Source organism: Cucumis sativus, chromosome 1 (genome assembly GCF_000004075.3).
Source record: "Cucumis sativus cultivar 9930 chromosome 1, Cucumber_9930_V3, whole genome shotgun sequence".
Classification (NCBI taxonomy): Eukaryota; Viridiplantae; Streptophyta; class Magnoliopsida; order Cucurbitales; family Cucurbitaceae; genus Cucumis; species Cucumis sativus.
In genome coordinates, this window is record NC_026655.2 from 15767480 (window position 1) to 15791592 (window position 24113).

General features: G+C 32.0%; 3 protein-coding genes across 4 annotated transcripts; all 3 read right to left on the reverse strand.

The window, feature by feature from the left end:
* Nucleotides 1-5505: 5505 nt before the first annotated feature.
* LOC101211361 (reticulon-like protein B21) lies at nt 5506-9818 on the reverse strand. Of its 2 annotated transcripts, none has more exons than XM_031880184.1 (9): nt 8182-9818; nt 8044-8097; nt 7842-7944; nt 7659-7748; nt 7431-7575; nt 7279-7348; nt 7055-7120; nt 6362-6484; nt 5506-6232 (listed from the first exon to the last, which is right to left on the reverse strand). In XM_031880184.1, the coding sequence occupies exons 1-9, from the start codon at nt 9014-9016 to the stop codon at nt 6036-6038; spliced, it is 1683 nt and encodes a 560-aa protein (XP_031736044.1). In that variant the 5' UTR covers nt 9017-9818; the 3' UTR covers nt 5506-6035. The 2 variants fall into 2 exon arrangements, with proteins under 2 accessions (XP_031736044.1, XP_004146687.1); XM_004146639.3 differs by having other exon boundaries at nt 7659-7733; nt 8182-9811.
* Nucleotides 9819-14565: 4747 nt separating this feature from the next.
* LOC101221945 (F-box protein At5g07610) lies at nt 14566-15765 on the reverse strand. The gene has a single exon (XM_004146678.3). The coding sequence runs from the start codon at nt 15763-15765 to the stop codon at nt 14566-14568; it is 1200 nt and encodes a 399-aa protein (XP_004146726.3).
* A 2218-nt stretch (nt 15766-17983) lies between these two features.
* LOC101211111 (GPI mannosyltransferase 3) lies at nt 17984-23553 on the reverse strand. The gene is made up of 10 exons (XM_004146638.3): nt 23301-23553; nt 22893-23166; nt 22632-22749; nt 22437-22541; nt 21737-22023; nt 19673-19954; nt 19373-19574; nt 19119-19270; nt 18447-18609; nt 17984-18351 (listed from the first exon to the last, which is right to left on the reverse strand). The coding sequence occupies exons 2-10, from the start codon at nt 23132-23134 to the stop codon at nt 18271-18273; spliced, it is 1632 nt and encodes a 543-aa protein (XP_004146686.2). The 5' UTR covers nt 23135-23166; nt 23301-23553; the 3' UTR covers nt 17984-18270.
* Nucleotides 23554-24113: the final 560 nt, after the last annotated feature.

The following is a 24113-nucleotide window of genomic DNA, read 5'->3' on the forward strand; positions in this document are numbered from 1 at the left end:
AAGTTTAAAGATATTATAAGCTATTACATAAAAACAGCTAAACTAAGGGAGATTGTAAATGAAAAACAACTCAAGAAGAGTTTTGAAGCGATGAAGCAGCAACCAACAAACATCTTTCCAAAGTTGAAGGATACCATTTTCTTTGTTGTCGAAGGTGTGATTGTTTCTATCCATCGAAATGACCAGCAAATAGCCACCAAACGTCATTGTTTAAGTTGAACTATTCACGATCATTTTGCTCTTTTAGTGGGTGAACAAAAAAATTGATTGTATCTGCCCAACCACTACAACACACATACCCTTTCTCCCAAAAAAGAGATCTTGAGAGGAAAAATAGTAAGTGCTACATGTGATTCAAAGTTATCAAATTCTATTTGAAGTGTCCTTAACCAAATGAGAGAACGACACATAAACTAAGCTTATAAACACCAAATGTGCATACGCTCTTGCATTTGGGTTGTTTAGGTAATGAAAATGAAGAAAGTTATACTTTATTGTGCAAAATAAAACATGGGGCTTCTCTTTGCAATGGAATTGGGTAGAAATTTTACCAACCCTTAATGTGTTATTTAATCATATGTTTTGTTTTGCATTGATTAAGATATTGAAAAACATGTTCATAAAGATATGCATATACTTCTGAACTTGAATAAATGAACGAATTTCATTGAAAGTGGGTTTTCTTTTGGCATTGATTTCATTTCACACCAAACTATAAAGAAAAGTGAGCAATAAGATACTTTGGTGGGTCACTTAATTAATTATATTTTGATGTGCCTAAACATCATCTTACCTAATTTAATAAATAGGCATTTTTGTAACCAGCAACCTTTATTCCTTAACCATGTTTAATCTCTCTGTCACGAAAATATAAGTTTTATTTTGAAAATTAAAAGTTTTATTATTATAGAATAAGTTTAAATTTTATTCATAAACTTTGAACTCAGTTAGATTCATTTTGGTTAATATATTTCATTGTACTTTTTAACTTCAACCATTATGGGTTCAATTTGTTTTCATTTTTATTTATTGTCTAAGAAATCAAAATCTCATTTAATTTTACAACATTAATTATATAATCAAACGGAAGTTAATGAGCTTCCATTCCACTAATGCTTTAGACATGAATTTCACCTTATTAAACTCATCTATTACTTTTTTTTAAGTACAATGATTATAAAAGTGAAAGATGAAACCTCATACTTTTAAAGTAAAATATTAGACAAATTCTTTCGTTAATACATACACATTTATTTAAACCTTCGTTTTATCTCAAAAAAAAAAAAAATACAATTGACTATTTGTTATAGGATAATTATAATATGTAACAATCTTATGAATAATAATAAAGTATATAGCAACATTTAAAAAAATTGTAAATATAGTCGGCTCTTATAATTTATCAGTCAGACATCAATATTTGCTATATAGTCTATCAGTGATAGACTGTTATAGTCTATCAGTGATAGATTCTTATGATCTATCAATGATGGATGAATATTTGTAAGTGACAAATTTGTACTGTAGTAAAATAGGGATCCTAATTTGAGAATATTGGGTGAGTGTGAGTAGAGTGAGTAGTGGAAGGCTAGATCCAAGTGGCGGGCTGGTGAAGGGTCAGAAATGAGATTGGGCTGTAATGATTATAGAATGGGCCCATGGGCCAGAGCGCCACATGGTTGAGTTGCGAGAAAACGAACAAAAATGGAATTTAATATTGTCTTTACTCATACTCAATAATTATGATTTCACGTGGAATTTGTTGTCGCACATTCTTCTCCCTTAGCTTTTTCATTTTCCTATTTACATAATTACATAATTCTAAACTATGCTTCCATAATTTTATTTTTAGCTTTGCACTTTCTAAATTAATAAAATTGAAACCAATATGACTAATTAATGTATTCAAATTTAAATCTACATATGCCTAGCTAGTTAAGATCATGTGCATCAATCATTAAATAGTTAAAAGTGAGTTTTCTTAAAAGATAAGAGGAGCGAAGTGAGAGTTAAATATAAAAGATTAAAAGGTCATCCTTAGATAAAATGATACTTAGTGGTAGAATATAATTAATATCAACATTTCACTGATTAATATAAAATATGAAATTATATTTTGTCAAAGTACTGAAACATAATTTACTAATAATTGGACATCTACTTATACCTTCTTTTTAATTGCTTGCTACGATCTTTTATGCTTATAATTATTTTGTGTTCACGGGAGAAGACTGAACAACCAGAAAATTAATATTAATTAAAAGAAAGATGTCAAGAAAAATGTTAGGATAAAAGAAAAACATTTAAAATAACTTAATATATCAATACTTCAATGGACAGTGAAGTGATGAATCTTTGTTTTTGTGAGAAAAGAAAGAGTTCATTTGACCACAAATATGAGCAATACTCAACTAACTTCTATACTCCCCTTCTTCTGTTCATACACACCCATATATATATTTTGTAATCATATTTTAAAAAATAAAATATCCAAATTGTCAAATTTTAATTGGGTAAAATAACTGGTTTAGGCACCAAAATGTTCTCTAAAAAATATGGTTGCATGTGAGCGCAATGAATGAAATGAGACATTAAGTAGTCGAAAAGAAATTGGTTGTTGTGTTGTGACGAACCACTGTCCTCAAAGCGACTAAGGCCAACCAGGGTGCTAATCGTGATGTTTGTTGCTCTCCAAATGTTAAATAGATTCAGGTGTGCACTTGTTGGAATAGAAAATAGCAACAAAATGAAGAAGTGAATTAGAATGGAACAAAGAGGTGAAAAAGTCGAATAGATTGAATGTTGCAGATGCCCAATTGATGAGGGAGAACACAAAGATAAAGAGAGATGAGAGAAACCGAATGGACAACGGGTAGGTAATGAAAAATTACCTCCTTTTCCCGCAAATGTAGTTACCTAAACCTACCCATCCGACTGAAAGGCGGTGGCAGCAAGCGCGTGTGATAATAGGGTTATGCTATCACCCACCAACACACTTTTGTCTCTCACTTAACCTTCATTGTGTTTATACCCTCTTGTCTCTTCTAAATTTTTCAATGGTGAGACAAGTAAAATGTATTTATGCCCTCTTTGTTTATGGGCTTACATCCACAAGTCATTTACATCCAATAGATATAAGGAGAAAAAGTGAAAACTCTTGAACTAAAACTAAAAGTTAAAGCTCAAAACAAATTAAAAAAATCTAGAAGCATGTAGCTTCCAAGTTAAGTTGAGTTGGTAAAAATTAACGATTCAATATTTTATTTACTAACTTATAATCTCCCCCTTCAATGTTTCTAATAGCTCCAACTGTACGACTTACAAGAAAATAATTGATAACGAATAGAGTTGGAGCATTAAATAATTGACTTGTAAGCTTAGCTTCCAAATAGAGTCCAAGAGTCCATACCAATCCATGTAACCAACAATTCAACTTATATGATTTGTGCTACTATACATTGGCTTGAAAATACTATGTGTATTATTGTATTATGTGTATATGTATGTTTATTTCTTCAAGACCAAATAAAGTTTTGGCAGAGATTGAAATAATGATTTTGTAACTTTAAATTGTGAAAGAAATGTAATATTTGATGTCTCAATCTATTTCTTCCCTTCAACTTTTAGCTTTATTAAATTGTTGGTATGCATAAATTTAAAAATGTAATTAAAATTCATGTAACTTCGTTGTTTGTTTTCTTATCATAAATAATATATAGCTTTGTATCACACTTATATCTCAAATAGATAAACTTTTATTCGAACAGAAATCTGTTCTTTTTTTTAAAAAAAAAAATTATCTTAGCTAGTTGTAATATATATATATATATGTGTGTGAAGTTGACACATGCATTTGCACAATTGCTCTTTTGTGGTTATCAATTCATCATATATTATTGAGTGTTAAGAAATTGTAGACCTAATATATGAATTGATACATTTCAAGAATGTAAATAGGATGAAACACTCTTTTAATGGCGGCCGATTCTTGAGGTTAAAGATTAGATCTTTCCTCTTGTTTTTACTATTGGTTACCAAAAACGATTGCATTGTAGAAAAAAGAACAGTTTTGGAAAACAAAACGATTTAGTCGTCATCATCTCTATTCGACCTATGTATGAGCATTCCAAAGTTGTATATTGTGAACATTTTTTCAACTATTGATTATTGTGTTGGTATAAAAGATAGATTTATCACATGAGATTTTTGGAAAAATATGATTCGTGAAATTGAACTTTGTTTACTTCTTTGATTTAGACCTTCTTGTTCTTTGATGTTCCAAGTCGAATATGGTAATCATGAAGTTTGAAAGGCAAGATCTCTATTTATAGAGAATTTTCATGGACTTTAAGTGAACTTTGACTCATTTGCTTATTGGGCTTGAGTTTAGATCTATATAAGACTTGAATTTGGTTAGATATGAGAAAACTTAATTACTCAAATTCAATTAAATTATAATTATCACAATTTTTGTCGTCATAGAGTGATTTAATTGGCCTTAATTTGTTGTTGAATTTAGAAAAATATGAGACATGAAATGATTGATAAAATATTTTTTAGTTGTGTAAAAGCTTACACAATGTATAATTATAGTTTGGGTTGAACATGAGAGGAAATGAGTCCAACATATTACTTTATTATTTTGAGAACATATTGCATTATTACTCAATTCTATCGAACAATTTCTGTTTATTAACGAAATAAACTATCAAAATTGTTTCGACAAGTTGAGTTATATTTTTAAAATTGCTAAACAATTATATTATGGATAGATATATAAACAAATTATATGCATGAATCCATAGTCCATTTAACATGTTTTACTTTTTAAAAGCACAAATACGTACATGTTAGGAACGTAGCATATACATGCATGCATGCATGTTGTATACACTCATACATATTAGAAAAGGTAGTAATTAAATATACGAACATGATATCACAACATATTTGAGAGTAAATTAAATTCTAGCTTTATTTTTCTTTCAATTATTGGGAATATGTGACAAATTTGAAACACATATAAACTAAAATTTGTAAACAATTAAAAAAGGATTGATTTTATAAGAGTGAAATTGGCATGATGCAAATAATTATTATCCTGTATTTGCGAGATTCCTTTATTAATTTATATGTATTTTACTTTAAATCTTTTTTTGGTTGGGTGAGGTTTTCAAATATAATTTCAATTTGGTTGGATTGATTTTATAAGAGCGAAATTGGCATGATGAACTATGACCTTCGCATGTGATGAGACTGGAAGATTTAACTTTTACGTTGTCCACAAAGATCAAGAGTGGGGATCCAATTTGTATATTGACAAAAGAGTTAGAAGTGAGTTCATGATCAATTGACTGTTCATCCAAATGAGACAAAGTAGAGCAAAAAAAAAATCAAATTAGAGGAAGAAAATTTACAAATTTATAAATAAGAAAACTAAACGCTAAACTAAGAAAAGTCTAAGAGTTCGAATTAGAGGAAGAAAAATAAATGAAGATAATTCGATAATGTAAACTTCAGTCTCCTTAATATGAATAAGAACAATTTTTTTACAATTTTGGAGGAGACTTTAGTCCCTCCCAAAACACTGAATTCAATGAAGGCATAATAGTTTCTAAAACCACACTATTTTTATACTTAAACCTAAAATTCACTTGAAATAAAACCACATCTCAAATAATATTATAAAGTTAAAAAGAGATGTGTTTATGACAATTTTGTAGAGTAATGCAAATGTATTTTGTTAAATCGCTATCTCAAACTTACACTAAAATTTAAAAGAACCTACAATGGAATTGCTTGATTTTATTAAACACTAACCCACAAGTATTTACATATGTAGCCCAACAAAAACAAAACAATTGACGATCATTTTCTTAAAAAAGAAAAAAAGGTCGAAAAAAATGGACCATAGAATATCAAAGAGCAAGGAAGCATCTACTACGACTTATGCTGATTGAATTGAAGTTGAAAGGGTAATAGTAATTAAAAGACCCAAATTTTATTTTTTAAAAATATTATGAGGATTTTTAATTTCAAAATTTCTTCTTTTGCTTGACACTGCCAATGCCTCCAAAGAGGGATCCACTCACATATTTTTCCTTTGCAATAGAAGCTTGACACGTTTCATCACCTTCTTCAACCTCATCCTCATCCCCATCCCCATCCCCATCCCACTCCTCTGTCTGTATACTTTGCTGGTAATATCTAAACGCCACAAAAAGCATAAATGCTGCAAACAAATATGAATATAATTATCAAATTCATAATCACAGAAAGAACAGACCATTGTGTTCGTTAAGTTTATAATAATAATCATAACAACAATAGTTATGAGTTGAAAAGAGAGAGAAGTAAATACCAGCCCAAACGCGAGCGACAACAGAGGACAAGTTCCAAACAAGAACGAAGATTGCAAGAGCAACACCCTTTTTATGAGAACATGATTCCCATGCATCACGAAACCGTCGAATCCAAAATTTAGCTGCAATGACAATGCCGCAATCAAATTTGTTAATTGGGCCAATCCACTAAGCCCCATGAAGGGCTCAGTATGGGCTGTTCGGCCCAAAGCTTCACCCCACCTTGAAAGAGTGCCGTGGACTTTTAGATCCACAATAGGATATAATGTGAGCTCCAATCAAGCAAAATGGATTCTTTTCATTTTTTTTTTAATTTTACTTCAAAAGTGATTATAAAAATATTTAAATCATTTTTAAAACATGTACTAAATATTAGAAAACTGTCTATATAATTCATTTACATATCAAATATTCATTTTTTTTCTTTATCTACATGTCCATCCCTAACGAGAGGATAAAGGTATATTAATTTTAATTAAATAAAACAATAGTGTAAGGAGAGAACTATGATGTAATTTCAAAGAAAATAAATATAAAGAACAAAAGGGAAAAAAAAAGAAGAAGAAGAATAAAATTAAAAATGTTGAAGAAGTAGGGAGAGAAAGGAAAGTAGGAAAAAGTTGGGTGAAGAGTGATATTGGGGATTGGGAAGGGAAAGGGACAAAAGTGACATTTTAAGTCAGAGATTTTACCGTAAGCAGCCAGGTGTGAGGAATACGAAGAGCAGATTTTGGGTAAAGTAAATACTCCAAAGAATCCTGACACCCAAATTTTAATTCTAATTAATTTAGCCCTTCCTTCCTTTATTATTGTTACACATAACATTCTTACTTTAATGCAATGAAAAAATGAACTTTAATTTTAATAAATTTGTTTAGGGCAACTCTAAACTAATGGAAATTATAGTATTTCTCACCCCATTTGGCCACTTTCCAAACGGTTATGGAGGAGCCACATCTAGCCGAGGCAAATAGCAGTACAGCCAGCTGCATGATTCCAAATAAATCAATACATTATTTTCGTACCCCTTCTTCAAATTGAATGGAGCCAAGCTCTAAAGAAGCATACCTTCATTGTAGTGGCAGGATCTCCACAAAACAGAGCTCTAACCTTTAGTAAGAACTCATTCAAGTAAGGAAGTAACAATTTGAGTACCCATATTGCTTCTTCTTCACCAACCACATTCCTTACATTCTCCATATCAATGGCTCCTCTGGATTCAGTCATTTTTTTTTTTCCATTAACAAACACCAATTAAGCATAAAAACTGATTTCACAAACATTAATTAAATTTACCTGTAAATAATGGATCTATACAAGAACGTGGCAGCGAGGTAGAACAGTCCCACATATGACACCACAGAAATAAAGCTGCACAAAAACATTCTACTTTACTTTACTTTACCTTACATTTTGAGTTTCGTTATGGAATTTTTCAGAGCTACCCAGATCAGATGGAATTCTTTTTGTGTTTCTTACCTGATGTTGATGTCGTTAGTGTATGAAGATGATATTATAACAAAAGATCCAATCCCAAAAACGAAGGCAGATCTCGATACTTCCTTCCACATTATTAAATCCACTGACCAGAGTAGAAAACAATTTGGGTTGAGAAATTTTTGAACACCCATTAATAAAAAAATATGAAGAAGAAGAAGACGATTGTGAATTTCGTGTGTACCTAAGCTTTGCAATTTGTTGCTTTTTTCTTGGAAGTTGTGATACTCTTTTGATGCTGATAATTCAGAACAGAATGTTGAAGAACAAGAATTGATTTAATGGATGAATAATGAATGAAATGGTGAAGGATTTTACTTACTGTAAGTGGGTTTTGAGGAATGTGGAACTGGTTTTTCGTAGATTTGGTGGAATTTCTTCACTTCATTCACAATTTTTTTGGGTTCTGGTAAATTGATCTCCTTGATATCGAAGCTTTCTTTCTCGATTTCATTGTCGTCGCCGTCTTCTTCTTCTTCCTCTGTTTCTTCCTCTTCATTGGCTTCATTTTCATTGTCATTGATCGATACTTCTTGAGTGGGTTTGATTGGACCCGCCATGGTTGAAATAAGGCAAACTCCAAATTCCTTACAATATGTCTCATTCTCAACCTGAGGTTTCTCAATTTCCTTAACAGATCCATGGATTCCCTTCTCGATTTCACTCAATTCCTCGTTGGATTCCGATTCTGGACATTGAAGATGCTCTGAATTTCCCCCATTTTTTCCACCGACAACAACAATGGCCTTAGCATTATCATCAACGATCGTCTTCACAGACTCCGATTTCACCTTCCTGAGTTGAACTGGGGTTTTTTCATTTCTCTCAACCATTTCGGATTTCGACTTCCTAAGCTGATTTGGACTTCTCTCAATTTCCTCAGATCTCATCTTCCGAAGCTGAATTGGACTCTTTGTCTCATCGCAATTTCTCTTCCCTTTACCAATCTGGATTGGGGATTTTTCAGATCCTTCTAAACTAATTCTCTTAGACATTGATCTTGTTACAACTTTTCCTTCTTTATTACTACTCCCATCTTCTCCATTGAACACCTTAATCCCACCTTTCACTTCATCCATCTTCATTCTACTCTCCCAAACAGACCCTGAAACCACACTATTGCTACTAACTCCTACTTTTCTTCTACCAACATCCATCTTTCCTTTTATTCTCCAACCCCTTTTTCTACTCTTTCTAGTAATTACAGAATGACATTGATGGGTTATGAAGCTTTAAGATGAAGAAATGGCGGTTGGTGGGGTGGAGATTGGGATACCTTTGGAAAGCAGAGTAAAAGCAGAGTGAAAACAGAGTGTGAGAGGAAAAAGAAAGAAAAAAAAAAGGAAGGAAGAAGATTGTATTCTAATCCAAGAGAGATGGGGTTTCTTCTCTTTATCCTTTTTTTTTTTTTTTTTCTTCTTCTTTTTCTTTTACGGGTTCCCTTTGATTTATAAAAAGGAAGGCCAAGGAGGAGGGTTTGTGGGGTTGAAATGATTAGGGTGTTGGGTATTTTTATTCTAGTAAAAAAGTGTAGAAGGAGGATCTTCAAAAGCACTGTCTTTCAAAGCACATTACAGCTACTGCTTGGTAAAGTGTAGAAATGAACATGGTTTTTGAAATAGAGAGAGATGGTAGGCATGGCTTTGGGCTCTTCTGTTTATCTATCCATTTTGTCTTTGGGTAGCAAATGGCAGGTGGAAGTTTGGTACTTCTTTTCCTTTTTCTTTTGCCTTCTTTAGAAACCTATTGAGAAAGGATGGAGATCAGAAAATTCCATGTATGGATACATGTTATTTGGTGTTTGTTATGGTGGTAGTTATGCTATACTGGTGATGATGTTGAAACTGAAGAGGGAGTTGGAAAAAGAGAAAGCCTTTTTGAGAGAGGAGTGTTTGACAATTGTGGCACCGTCACATTAAAGGAGTATCAGGTGTTTGAATTGTGTCTACTGTTACACATTTTACTCTTCAATGCTGGGGCTTTGACGAAAGAAAATGCTTGAACCCCGGATTTGTACTCAACTCTACACTTATTAATCTCTAAAAAGTATGGTAGTGTGACCTACAACAGTTTGACAACGATTCCAAGCATCAAGTAACGGTGGAGTTTGGAAGGAAGAGCAAACGTAGTAGAGAAGAAAATGGGAAATGGTGAAATGAAGGATTTGCACTAAAATCCAAGTTTTGACAGTTTGCAACCCTATGCTTATTTAATTTGATTTTCTTTTTTAATTTTAACATATATATTATATAGGGAACAGAAATATAGGAGTATGAACTATTTTAGACAGAAAAAAATTGAAAGAAAGGTTTGAGAGATTTTATGTAACTACACATGTAGGGGAATTAGAATTAGAATGTGATTTCAAAACCCTGTTTTTACTTTTATAAATTCTTTACACTAAAATGATAGGATATTATTGAATTTCAATTAATTAGAAAAAATATATACCCTAGACTAAGGTTGGGTTGGGTTTAGGGTTCTTGTAGCTTTTAAAATAATTGCTATTAAGTAAATTGGTTTTTAGTAAACTTAATTTTGAAAATGCAAACAGTTCTTTAATTGTATGAAGAAATCAATAAAAAAAAAAAAAGTAAAGTAAAAGTGAGATTATAAGTAAGCATTGAGTAGTGAACTAATAGTAAGGATTATAATTGAGCAATACAAGATGTATGTTTAGTATGGAATTAGTGAAACTATAAAAAGAACAATGGGTAAATTTAATCAAATTTGAATTTCTAACACATAAAAAAAAATTACAATATATGTTTAAATTTAGAGTTCAAATGAAAGAAAAATAAAATTCTAGATTACCAACTACAATTGGAAATGTTTGAAATGTTAATTATTTTATTTTGATAAATAAATAGTAAAGTTTGTAGTTGTAGAAAAAAATATAAACGATGGAAAATTAAGAATTTTGAAATGGAGTTTAGAGAGTAGTTAGGTGTTAATGTTTAAAATTAAAACATGTTTAATTGAAGGATAAAAAGACCCAAACATTTTTTTAGTAGAAAGAAAAGACAATTTTTGTACCAAACTCTTAGGACACATTTTTATAGTGAAGAGTCTTGAAGAAGACGTAAGCATATTGTAATAGGAAAATTCAAAATAAGATAATCCATATCATAATTAGTACTCTTTTCTTGGGAAAAGGAAACAATTCATGAATATAATTAAAAAAAAAGCTACTCTATAAAATTGATGCGATTTAATAAATTGGAAGGGTTTAATTTAATTAAATTTATCTTTGAACATATTAAGTTTGTCAATCCAATCGAATCTCAAAATTAATAATACCCACCACCCAAAGTGAACCCTTTTCTCTTTTAATAATATGATGTGTTACATTAAATTTATTTCATTTTCATATAAAAATGATCCCTATGAGTTCCGTAACCGACCCATCAGCCAAACACCAACAGCTTATGCTTCTCCAAATGATCCCATATCTCAAAAATGATTAAATTTCACCTTTCAAATTTACTAACTAACGTTAAATATTTGAATAGAGGCACTCTACAATGGTTACAGTTTTTGTGCTTGTTTAAGTTTCAAATTTTAATTTTATTATTTGTATAAATTTTGAAGGCTTAATTGTAAGGGTATAATGCAAATATTATAGTGTTTTTTTTCTTTTACCATTTTCTATTCTTAAATTAGGAAAGATAAAAGAGTGTTAGTTAAACTTTTTAAATAGAAATAAACTGAGACAAACACATGGTAGAATCTATGAGATAGAGTTCACTTCCAAATGACTCGATAAATTGCAACAAAATTTTAATGGTAAGAATTGAACCTTTGAAATTATGGAAACGTCAAAATTAGACCCTTAGATTTATATAATAGTAGAAATCCTAAAAATTGTATAAATTTGAGCATTTGAGTAATTTCTACAAATATTGTTTATTTGAAGGTGTCCTTCCAACATTTTAACATTGAGACTTCAATTTTTATAATTGAAAGTTTGCGATGTAGTTTTGGTTTTTTTTACAAAATTGCTCTGCAACAAAGTTTTAATGACTTAAAAGTAGTAAAAGTATTAAATACTACACTTTGAATGCAATTGTTGTATCATCAAAATTAATAAAACTTTCCAAAATAACATTAACCATTTTAGAAACCATTTCCAAAAATGTCCTTAATAACTTTATTGAAGTCCAAATTAGACGATGGAAAGGAGTTTAGGGTAATTGATTTTAACCTAAAAAAAAAGACACTATTGTAGTTATCATATCATGAAAAGTAATTTTAAAAAAATTAAGAAAAAATGTTTTCACTGGGATGTTTAACTATTTAAAAATAACTTCTATACATGGCTAATAACTCTATTAAAGTCGGAAATATGACCTAAATTCAGTAATTGATTGATGAAAAAAGAGAGAGAGATGGAAGGAGAAAATGTGGGGGAAAATGTAATGGAGAGAATGAGTGAGGAAGGAATCAGAGCAGAGGCAGAGAGGGGACAGGGAGCTTTAGAAAGGGAGAAAGCACTTTTTAGGGCTAAACATGTGCTTCCAAAAGGAAAGAAAAAATGAGTTCAATAATAATACCCTTCATACTTCTATATTTCTATATACCACACAAAATTAGCCCACACATTTTTTGTCCATTTCCATCTCCCACCGACACTCATAGCCCCTAATCTCTCTATTATACACTTTTTCTCTTCTTTTTTTTACATTCTAGCATTGGGGCTACAAACAAACATGAGAAAAACGTTCCCAACTCTAGTCTTTCATATAATTCTTTTCTTTAAGGATTGATAGTGTAAGTCCTTTGTTAATTCACATATGCTTACACTACTCCATCATAACTTTTATCTGTCTGTTTCGTAGATTAATCCCAAAGATGTCAACATTAATTTGAGTTATCTTCTTTTCTTTCTTAAAATTAAATCTATAAACATTACTTTTTATTAAACTTTTTTCCTTTCCAAATCTAATATAGGTTTACTTTTAAGACAAACAAAATGTGCGTCCGTTATTTATTACTTTGGTCAATTAAACATTTTGTTGTTAAGTGTTTTCTTAATCTGTTTGATATTGTGGCTTTTCATCCTTTTTTAGCTTTGAGCACTTTTTTAACATAGTTTTGGATGTTTTATTGATAGAACTTTGTGTGACTTATTGGCTGGTACATACACAATTGGTAATTTCAATTCTAATTTGAGTTTAACATTTAAATTGATTAACTTCAAACATCTTTAATCCACCTAAATTGTTTATATAAACAATAATCTTTTTCTCTTAATTTTGAAATTTCGTTATCTTAACTTAATTAATGCTTTTATATATAATAAGACTTTTTTTTAAAAAAAAAAAACTTCGATCAGTTAAGCTATACTTAATTGACACAACATGTTGCTCATACCTAAGTGATTCAAGAAAGGAGAGATCTGGTCGTCATTGCTCCCTGTATTTGATAAAGAGAAAATGAATAATCAGTAAAGTGTTGGAGGGGGTTTAAGTTAAGAGAGAATAATAATGAAGAAGCAATAATGGAAGGTCAAAGAAGAGTGAGATCATATAAGATAAAATAATGAAAGGAAGAAAAAAAGTTCAAGTGCCGAAAGATTCTCCCCAATATTTTTGAGATTGGAGCAAAGTTCAGAGATGGATATAATTGGCGAAGCAGTCAACCATCAATTAAAATTTTAATACGTATGAAGATGTGAAGATAGGTGGGGGATTAGGTGTAACTAAAATTTGTATCTTTTGGAATTTGGATATAATTTGAGATTGTAATCTCAGATTCTCAACATTCGAAAGTCTAAACTCTAATGAAAAATGGGCCTAACGGCTACATTGTTTATAGTCAAAACATTTGGTAACGGATTAAAAAATAAATAGAAAGATATTTTTCCTTACACTTGCTGTCAGCAGTTACGTAGTAATATTAGTCTGGGACTCTGGCTGTGGCTATATCAACCAATTATTGATAATAACTTATCATGTGGCAGAAAAAATTCAAAAGTAATAATAGATAGTAATCAAGTATTTTGTATGAGAAAGATAATGTGTATAGTATGTATTAAAAAGAGAAATTTTAATAACTGTTAAAATGAATCAAACCTCAAGGATTATTTTAGTATAAAACTGAAGATTTTTGTTTAATTTAGAGAAAACAAAAGTAAAAGAGCATTTAAATCTGGAGGAGGGAAATGTTTTGAAAATAAGAAACAATACCACATTGGATCGGTTGGGGGATAGCATTTCAATTTCTTGAAGGGAGAGAGGAAGCTATAAATTGGAGAGGTGGATATATAAGTAAAAGAGCTGAGAAAGAGATTTAGGAATGTTACCTCATGAAGACAAAATAACTTTTCGTTCTGAAGCATGTCCTCTTGTTTCATCATGGGAAATACAAAAACAGGAAAACAAATCATGAAATAAGTTAAAAGGCATTGTTGAAAGGGCAATTGGGAAATCTTCTAATGTAACAATCCATCATCCACCACATTCCTTATACAAATATCACAAGGACGCAAATCTCATTTCAAGCCACATTGCTGCTCTAACTATAAAAAGTGGTTTGCATCCTAGACTTTGTTTATATCCAAAATTCTACCCCCATTGTATTCCAATCAAATGAGCGAAAAGCTCATTTGCTATGTACTCTATGTACTCTATCCCCTATCAAAACCATTTACAAAACCAGAGACTAAAATAGATAGTCCTCCAAAAGGGAATACATTAGAGGATTACTAGTTCTCATTGGGGTTTGTGTTGTTGTTTGGATCAGATCGTGAGAGAGAAACGTCCAATGGAATCAAGCTCAACGAGTAAGGAATTACGGGAGGACTGACAAAAGGGTTTGGACCCAAACTGGCAACGTTACAGACTTCCACCACCTTCCCTGTTTCTATGTGGTAGAAATAGACGGTTGAAAACACCCTCATCAATAAAACCTCATCTTTAAATGCCCACGGATCCATATATGGCTCCATGCCTGGAAGCCTTCTCCTTTGCATGATCTTGTATAACTTGAAAAACATATTCGGGTTCTCGTCCTCAATCATTTGGAGCTGTTTTGAATGTTTGAGCGTCCATTTTGCCTCAAAATAGTCATCCAGACACCACACGATGATTCCATCTTCACAGATCATGATGAAATGCAGTAAGCCCTTGGATTCCCCAATGCATGTTCCAGGAGCGTCGATGAACATTTCCAAGGCAGGAATTGGAGATGGCACCAACAGAGAGAGTTCTTTCTCTGTATCAAATGCAAGGATTTGATCGGTATCAGTAAGCCAATGTAAGACCCCTTTAGCATAAGTGCCATTGTTATTCAATAAATTGCCATCTGAATAGCAAACTTCACTTGATTCCTTCCAGGTCCCTGTTTCTGAAGAGTATATTTCAAATGTGTAGTACATTTCCTCTTGCTCATTCTCCAACTGCTGTATTCTAACTACTTTGAAATTTGTTGCAGTATTTACGGGGTCCAGTATGGGATCAAATGCTAGAGCAATGCTGCTGAAACTGTCCAGCTGAGCCACTTCAAAACTCACCCACTTCTTAAACAAGGGATTGCAGACGTAGATTGTTGTGGAGTGTGTTGTGGAGTGTTGTGTACGGAAGCAACTCCTACAACAAACCAGGCCATTACAGGATTGTAAAATAACAACATCCTCAGGCAAGAAACCAAACACCATTTTCTGCACCTTAGAATCTGCATCTATGGGCATATAGGTGAAAGTGCTTATATCAATAGGACACTTTCGGTATTTCTCCTGAAACATGAAACCTGATAATGCCAATCCACACTTCTGAAATTGAGCTTGTACAAACGATCGGTCTAAAATAAGTCGATGCCACGCCTTAGATACAAATCTCATTTCAAGAAGAGTTTTCGTTGGCAACCGAGATAAAACATCAAAGAGAATATCACCAGCATTATTCATGACCTTGAGATTCCCTACTTACCGGCATTAAAAAACTAGATGTTAGAAATAGATTATTAAAAACTAATAAAAAGCATTTGAAGAAATCACATTGACACTGAAATATCAGTACACGATACAGCAGCAGAAGTAATAACCCAGAACAATAACTTTGGAAAGATGGTCCACGATGTGCCTATGGATGCTTTGAAATCATAAAAATCCAAAATAAAGCGAAACGGTCTACAACATCAACGGGAAGCTCAAGAACAACATAAACCAAAGAAGAAGTTCAACTAACGTAGTTAAATGCATGAAACTTCTGAAACTAAAGCGGATTCGCATAGGAACCTAAAGATGAAGAAGAAACTAGTAGAAAGCATACCGAAACAAGCCATTTCGAAAAACACTTTTTAACTAACAGAAAAGCAGGGAGAATCGAAAAACACTTTCATATTGGATGAATATGAAATGAAAATGAAGGGCGAGAGCTCTGCTCTGGAACTCTGCAATCGGAGAGCAGCAGTTGCATTCAGGTAGAAGACGAAGCAACCCGGGTTTTATAGGACAGTGTGTAACCGCCAGATTATTTTAGCATTTCCTTCTTTTCTTTTTTTATTTTTTTTATTTTTTTTATTTTTTTTATTTTTTTAATTTTTTTCATTTTTTTTATTATTTTTATTATTATTATTTTCATTTATCTAAAATTGAGACAATTAGTGGTAAAAGAAAAAAAAGAAAATTATAAAATTATATTTTATAGTTTATAGTTTAATCACTTTACCAATTTATATTCTTCTTTTAAGTTTTATTTACACATTGCTATAACTATTATAAGTAACACTTGTAACCTATCAATATATTAAACTGTTAAATATTTGAAAATAAATAAATTTAGACTCACCATTATGATTTTCTTTAAATAAGTTTATGTATCAATTTTTATTGAAAAATTGTATCAAAATAGTCCAAAACATTCAGAAAAAAAATAGTTCGTGGATATTACGAATATGGAAAAATTAGTAACACGTTATGTATTTGACTAAATTGGACTAGATTTGATTAAAATAGATTGTTTTAGATGGATGATGTACTCGTGAGTTAAAACTTTTTAATTGTATTGACTCTTAAATGTACTTGTGAGTTATGGTTGATTTGTACTCTAATTGTGTCATTCCACTATTTATATACTCACTTTTTTCATGCAAAAGTAAAGAAAAGTTTAGATTGATGCTTCCACAATTCATGTTTATTCTTAATAGTTTTATAACGATCGATAGCATATGATTTTTTTATGTTTTAATTAGGGTTTAAATTAAATTATTTTAGTAGAATTTTTAAAAATAGTAAATTCTATAAAATATTTATAATCTATAGTAAAAATTTTAAATTTTATTATTGGTATAACTCGTAAATATTTTAATTTATTTTGTTATTTAAAAAAATTTCCCATTATTTTATCTATTTATTCGAACATTCAATTTTTTACCTAAAGTTTTTTTTTTTCTTCATTAATAAAATGATCTAAGTTTCTCATGACTATGAGTGTTAAAATTTTATCTTTACTTAAATAATGACTTCAACTTAAATTGAAAAATTGGGTTACTATAGGAACTCCAAAGTTAAGCATGTTAGCTTAGAGCAATTCTATATTGGAGAATCTCTTGAGAATTTTTCTAGGATACATGTAAGTAAGGACAAATAATATTAAAAGGACCTACGTTGATTTGTGGATACAACTTTTACTCTAATAAGCTTTTAAGATAAGTAAAAGTGACTTGATCAGGTCGTAGGGGAACCAAATCCTAGGCATGAAGCATTACAAATGGTAGTTAGACTTTCAGACTGGATTGTTCGTAGTGCTACATAACAAATTCAAGGCATTTCAATACATAACTTCGTTCCACAATCTCGAAAGAAATTCTTTAGAGGTAATTATTACTTATATATTGTTGATCAAGCTATTGTTTCGTTTAACAGGAGGTTTGCAGAGTTGCAAGAGTAAGAAAAATCTTGTGTATTTTGTTTATCCTCGCAAGTGCAAGTTTGTTTTCTCATTGTACTTATTTTGGGTATGCTCTCAAAATAATAGAAAATTAGACATTGGTGGAAATAAAATGTATGTGAAGTTGAAGTTATGAACAGAATGTCACAATGAGTTTGCATTGATAGCTATTGAGAATAGTATTTTGTAGTGTTGATTATAGTAAGATGATGGACGATTTTACTCCAAAGAAAGTTTGGAAAATGAAACTTTTCATGTAAAAATATCATTGGTTGGGAGAGGGAGGAGAAACGATCGTATTGCACCATCAAGCTTGATGTTTTAAGGCTTCATTTTGAAAAGCATCACAAGACCCATCTCATTTGGGATGAGCCTAATAAGTACCTATAGAAGCCTTAAAAGTACCTCAGTACATTAACTCGGAACCACTAAATATTCTCAAAGATTTTGTCGATGGAAAAAGAAAAGGCATCTATTGAAAACTAATCTTCATTGAGAAAAGAAATGGCAAGTTATTGAGATTAAACAGTTAAGACATATAAAACCACCGAAGATTGAAGATCACGATCCACCTTGAAGTGAGCATGGAAGAACCTTTTATCCTTCATTTGTCAAAACACAAGTATGGCACAATTAGCTTAGGAATTGTGATTTATTGATTAATGAATAGCAAATATAATAATACAACAAATCTAACCTCCTTGAAAGAATGCGATATCAGAAAGTCCATCAGCAGTCTTTCTTCTGAATCAAACAATACAATGTGACTTGGGACTGTCCAATTTTTAGCAAATTCTATTGAAAAATCAAGTGGATTCGTCAAGAAACGCTCCGACTCGACTGGGCTTCCTTTCTCTACGCTGCAACATACATGGGCACATATTAAGCATCACAAATGAACAACAATAATTATAAGTTAGTTGTCAAGTATCACAAGCTTTCTTGGTGGTTCAGGTCATTCTTGTATCAACCAACAACCTTTCTAGTAGTTGTGCTTATGCCTCAAGTTTTTTTTATACAAAAACACATCCTTTGGGTGGAAATTTTCAAGATTTGGTGACATCTTTACTCTTTAATCTCTCTGCTACCCTTAGGTCACTCTAGAAAAGGATAAAAATAAATACTTTGGACATAATCATGTACAAGAATTTGGAACCTTTGAGTGGAAAGCAATATGTATGCATATAAGAGTTAAAATGCACTTCTCTTTTTTTGTAATTATAGTTTATCTACCTCATAACTAATGGAGGTGTGCAATTATAATTATCCGGTATGAACTTCTTTCGTATTTCAATTCATCATATCATGAATAACCGGTTTCCTATCAGAAAAGCGAAAAAAAGAAAGGGAAAAAAATGGTTTTATCAACCTCGGTGTGCAGTCTAGAAACTGCATTGGTAAGTTTTGGTGCAGAGTGGAATAGTAAGGGGTCGAATGACATGGCATCAGAAAAAGGATTCTTTTGACTTTCCCAGTCACAGCTTCTCTTGCCAGATGATTCATTACGTCCTCCGTTCCTCTCTGCCCAGTAGGTTTTCTGTTTAGATAAGAGAGCAGAAAAACCAAAAAAGACAAGCAACTTTGTATATTTCTTTATACTCGTTGACCAATATAGACAGCTACCTGATGAACCAAACTCATGTATAAACCCATCGGGATATTTGTAGTGAGCAAAAATATTATGGCCAAATTCATTTTCATAGGGCGTTTAGTGTGCAAGTCTCGTGATTTTGCCCTTTTCCCATTTGAAGAAGTTTGATATCTAAGAGCGGCCAATGAATAGCCAGAGAACATCAATGCTATCGGAAGAATGGGTAGAACAAATCTGTGACGAAGTAAATAAACAAACAAATACTTCAAACCAATGCCGCATAATTTAGGTAAGGTTTTTTCAAATTTCAATAGTGAAACAAAAAGAGTTACCTGAACTCTTTGTGACCAAGTAGACTGTGAATTCCCAGAACCCAAACGATAAGACCAGAGAGTTTCCATTTTCTTGAAGTGATAATGCCAGAAATGGAAAACGGAATGAAACTGAAGAGCATGGCACTAAACCCCTGAGTGAAATACCAGTGCCATTTGTGAGTTCCATAAAAATCTCCTCCAGAGGAAAAAACGTTGAACCTCAGAAAATTAAGGGGGACTAATGTCCAGGAACCGTACATTACTCTATCTAACAAAAACGTAATCCCAAGCACCAAAGACCTGATATAAAAAATTAGAGGGATAAGGAGAGATGTAATTACTCTAAAATATTAAGTTTAAGTCAATAAGTGCAAGAATCTCTTAAATAGTTGACCAACAAAATAAATGAGGAGAGCAATCATTTTATCATTTCATGAAAGCGACAAATAAAGGTTGTAACTGATAAGAACCTACATCCATCATTCGCATTAACACCTTTCACAATAAATTAGAAACTCTCTTAAGAAGTTTGTAAACTAAATATCTCCCAATAACTACAATAAACCACAATGAAGAATTTACAACGATTTAGAATTTTGTTTTCTTTGGAGAAGAAACGTAAGCAAGAAATGGCAGAAATTGCAATAGTAATAGTTGAACTAAGAATCTGAATATTAAGAAACCCACTTTTATTAAAAAGAAAAGCATACTTAAACATAGGCCAAACCACACGAAAGGGGGCTGAAAATAATTAAAACAGCAACTGTTGTCAATTTTAAAAGGAAAATCACAAAATTTGTATCAATAAATACTTGAAGGGACAGTAATAACATCAACACAAAAGTTGTTGGAGGTGGGGTGAAGGTGAGAACTGCTTTACAACCGGTGCCGGAAAACAGAATGAACATGGATGAATTGGAGACGAGATATCAAAAAGAGAGAAAACTGTGCATGGTCCAAACTGTGGTTTGCCTCGTTATTGAATTTGTGTTTGTTTTACTTTTTCCATGATGTTTTCTGAGGTGGGAGAAATGAGGTACACAATTAATTTGTCTAAAATTTGTTTATCAGTTCAATAATAAAAAGGCTATCCAGTTTGTGTTTCAAAAGAAATAAATACTAGAAGGGAGCCAGTGAATTCCCAATGAACTTTTCTTAATCGTTAATAGTATTACATCCATAGATGGGAGAAGATGAAAAGAAAACTGCATGAGTAAATAAAATGGCAAAAGTATAAGGTTGGTCCTAGATCGGTTATAACTTATTACTATCGTTCCCTGCTAACTTTGTAGATTTTAAATTTACTCCAGTTTTCAAATTATTCAAGAGCTGAAAGTGATAAACAGGATTCAGTTTCTTCTAAGTTATGAGATTATCAAACTTCAGAGATACTAATTTTGATAAACTGAGCTATGGAAATTTTCCTTGATGAATAATAAATAGACACCAAAAAGAAACCACTTCGTAAAACTTCCAAAAAGTGGAATGTGCATCCTTCAAAATTGAGCAAGTGTGAGAAGCAGCAGAAAGAAATGACTCTTTTCCTTCCTAATTTCCAATGATAAGCCATAGAAAAAAAACAAAAGTTTGGCTTTTTATCCATATATCCTAACTTGGTCACCTTTCCGACATGTCCATAGGTTTTTCCTTGATTAATTTCACATCCTCCCCACCCTCACAAAAAAGAAAAAAAAACAAAAAAAGAACAAAAAGATAACGCATAAACGGCTGATAACAACTTCGTCCACAACTTGATGTAACTAATTATGCTACATAGCTAACTAACTGGAAAGTTGTTAAGGTTGTTACTAGGACAGTTGCATAACTGAAAACACCTATTATAAATAAACACATTCACCATATTGGGAAGATAAGAGAAATTTTCTAGAAAACATACTTGGTTTGTACACCACAACTACCAACGATAAACTTCTCAACTTGGTTTTTACCTCGCTAATTTTAAACTTGAAGTTCAAAGAAAACTATCATAAAGGAGAGGAAAATGTAGAAACTATTAAAGAACCGAGAACAAGAAGTTAAAATATGTTATAAGTTATAATAATTATGAGATATAGTACGTACCCAATAGGAGCAGCCTCTAGAAAAATAAATCTTAGTTGGTCATGTGCTGAAAACAGCTCAAGCAGACCAACATACAGCCAAGTAATTGCACTTGTTGGTCGAATAGCGCATGATAAAGCTGCCATAAACAAAGCCAACTTCCTTGAAACCTTGGAAATTCTGGTGGGAGCAACACTTATACAAGGCCAATAATACAAGCTGGCAAGTGTTAGAACGGTCTCTAAGCTGTTTGATAGTGTTCGGTTGAAGCAGAAGAACATAAACCAGTTTGTAAGTTGGGAAAATAGCTGAATTAGAATTAAGTATATTAAAACCAAATTAATATGATAGGAATCGATAGAAGACTTCCTCTTATTGAATTCAAGGAAAGCCCTCAGGCAATTACAGACTTTTCCTCCTCCAATTCTCAAGGGAAGAAGCAAACTCCAACATGAAAAACAAGATAAAACCTCACTACACTACCCTCCTGCTACATATTAACCTCTCCTTCTCTATCTAACTGTGAGCCTCATCTCTCTTGGGCATTTCTTCCTTCCTAGTAACCATCTCTTTTTCCTTTTTACCCCTATGTTCATATTGAAATATAATTAGTGATCTAACAGAATAAGACATTTCTCCCTTTTCATTCAAAAAATATGGTTGGATGAGAGTTCAAATATACTGAATATTAAATATATGTCAATCATCAACACAAGGATACAGCCCATTTTGCAACATAATCACCGAAGAGGGCACCGGAGAGTCTGTACAAGTAAAAATCACCAACAGCTGAGAATATAGATTGCAACAGCCTCGGAGCTTTTATCTATAAAGCATGGCCAACAGAATTTCACAGTTCAATTTGCCACAGCCAATCAAACAGTTTCACCAGTTTATACGTGGTTGAATATTTTACCATAAGCAATGGAGTATCGATGCCGAGTAAAGCAAGAAGTTTGTAAAGACAAGCAAACAACAGAGGATGCAAGTAGCTACGGATTCCCCTCTTCCACTCCCATGTCAGATGACCATACCTGCAAAACGGAAACCCATCACTAAATTACCTGAAGGCTTCTTAAAGCTAACTCATCAAGAAATTACAGCCCAGAAATCAGGAAAATTAGAAGTGGAAGGATCATTAATAACAAGGAGAGGATCACATGAAAAGAAATGTTACCCAAAGGTGATGTCGTGGGCAACTTCAAGGGCTTGCCAATGTTCATCTGGGTTAAAATAAGTCTGCAATAAAAGTGCATTTGCAAATCGAAATGCCAAGCAAAACAGAAGGACCTTGTTCGTCGAAAAGAAAACACCATATCTTTTAAATTTGCGTTTCTCAGATCGAAGAAGTTCCGGTGAGTCCTCATTTCTGACTAATTTTGCTGTTGAGAGCATAGTCCTGGGTCTCTTCTCAACCATTCTCCAATTCAAGATTTTCAGACTTTCAGATGCTGTAAATCCCCCAAATTAAACTCAAGTAAGACATCAAAGTCCATCCTCCAACGAAACTAAAGTTGTACACATTTATGATGACGAAAAAACCTGAAATCAAAATAAATAATCACTACCTAAGCTTTAAACTTACCCAACGACAGGGGGAGATTGGGACTTCAGAGACTGAGAGGGAGAGCCGAGCCGAGCGGCTCGCGCCGGCTGCACCGCAACAGTGAGGGCGAAGTGAAGAGTCGAGGATGGGAGACTAGGAGGGAGAGAAGATCGGAGATGAGAAGGCGTAAAGGGTGAAGCCGACGAGGGCGTGAAGGTGAGATGAGATAGTGAGTCCAAAGATGAGAGACAGTTGGCGCCACGTGAAGAAGTCCACTCAACTGAACCCTCGTCTTTTCTATTTAATGAACCTAATAATAAAATATAAAATAAAGGTAAATTTAAGAAAATATATATAAAAAAAAATTGATAAATATTCAGGGCCTACGTTTTCATAGATTTCATATTTATCTTTATTAGATTTTGATTATTGAAAGAAAATTTTCACTTCTTTTTTTACCATTTATTATTCTCTTCTTCCTATTTTTACTTGTTAGTTTACAATTTTTTCATTTTTCCGTCCACAACTTCTTCTCCATCTCTTTATCTTCTTTCTTTATTCTCCCTACAACATTTAAATAATATTGATGCATAATTTGACGATCGTTTACTAATATCTAAACAATTTAGTTGTCTATTTCATATAGATATATATGTATCATTATCACTAATAGATCGTTTAAATTTGATACAAGGTCTTTAAGACTTGGTGCGATATCGTTTAGACTTGATACAAAATCTTTTTTCACTAATATTTGACCAATTAATTACGAAGGTATTTTTGTTATTTTATGTTGTGGATTTTCTTTTTTCAAAATTGTTTTATAGTAAATATTTTAACCATTTGTTATAT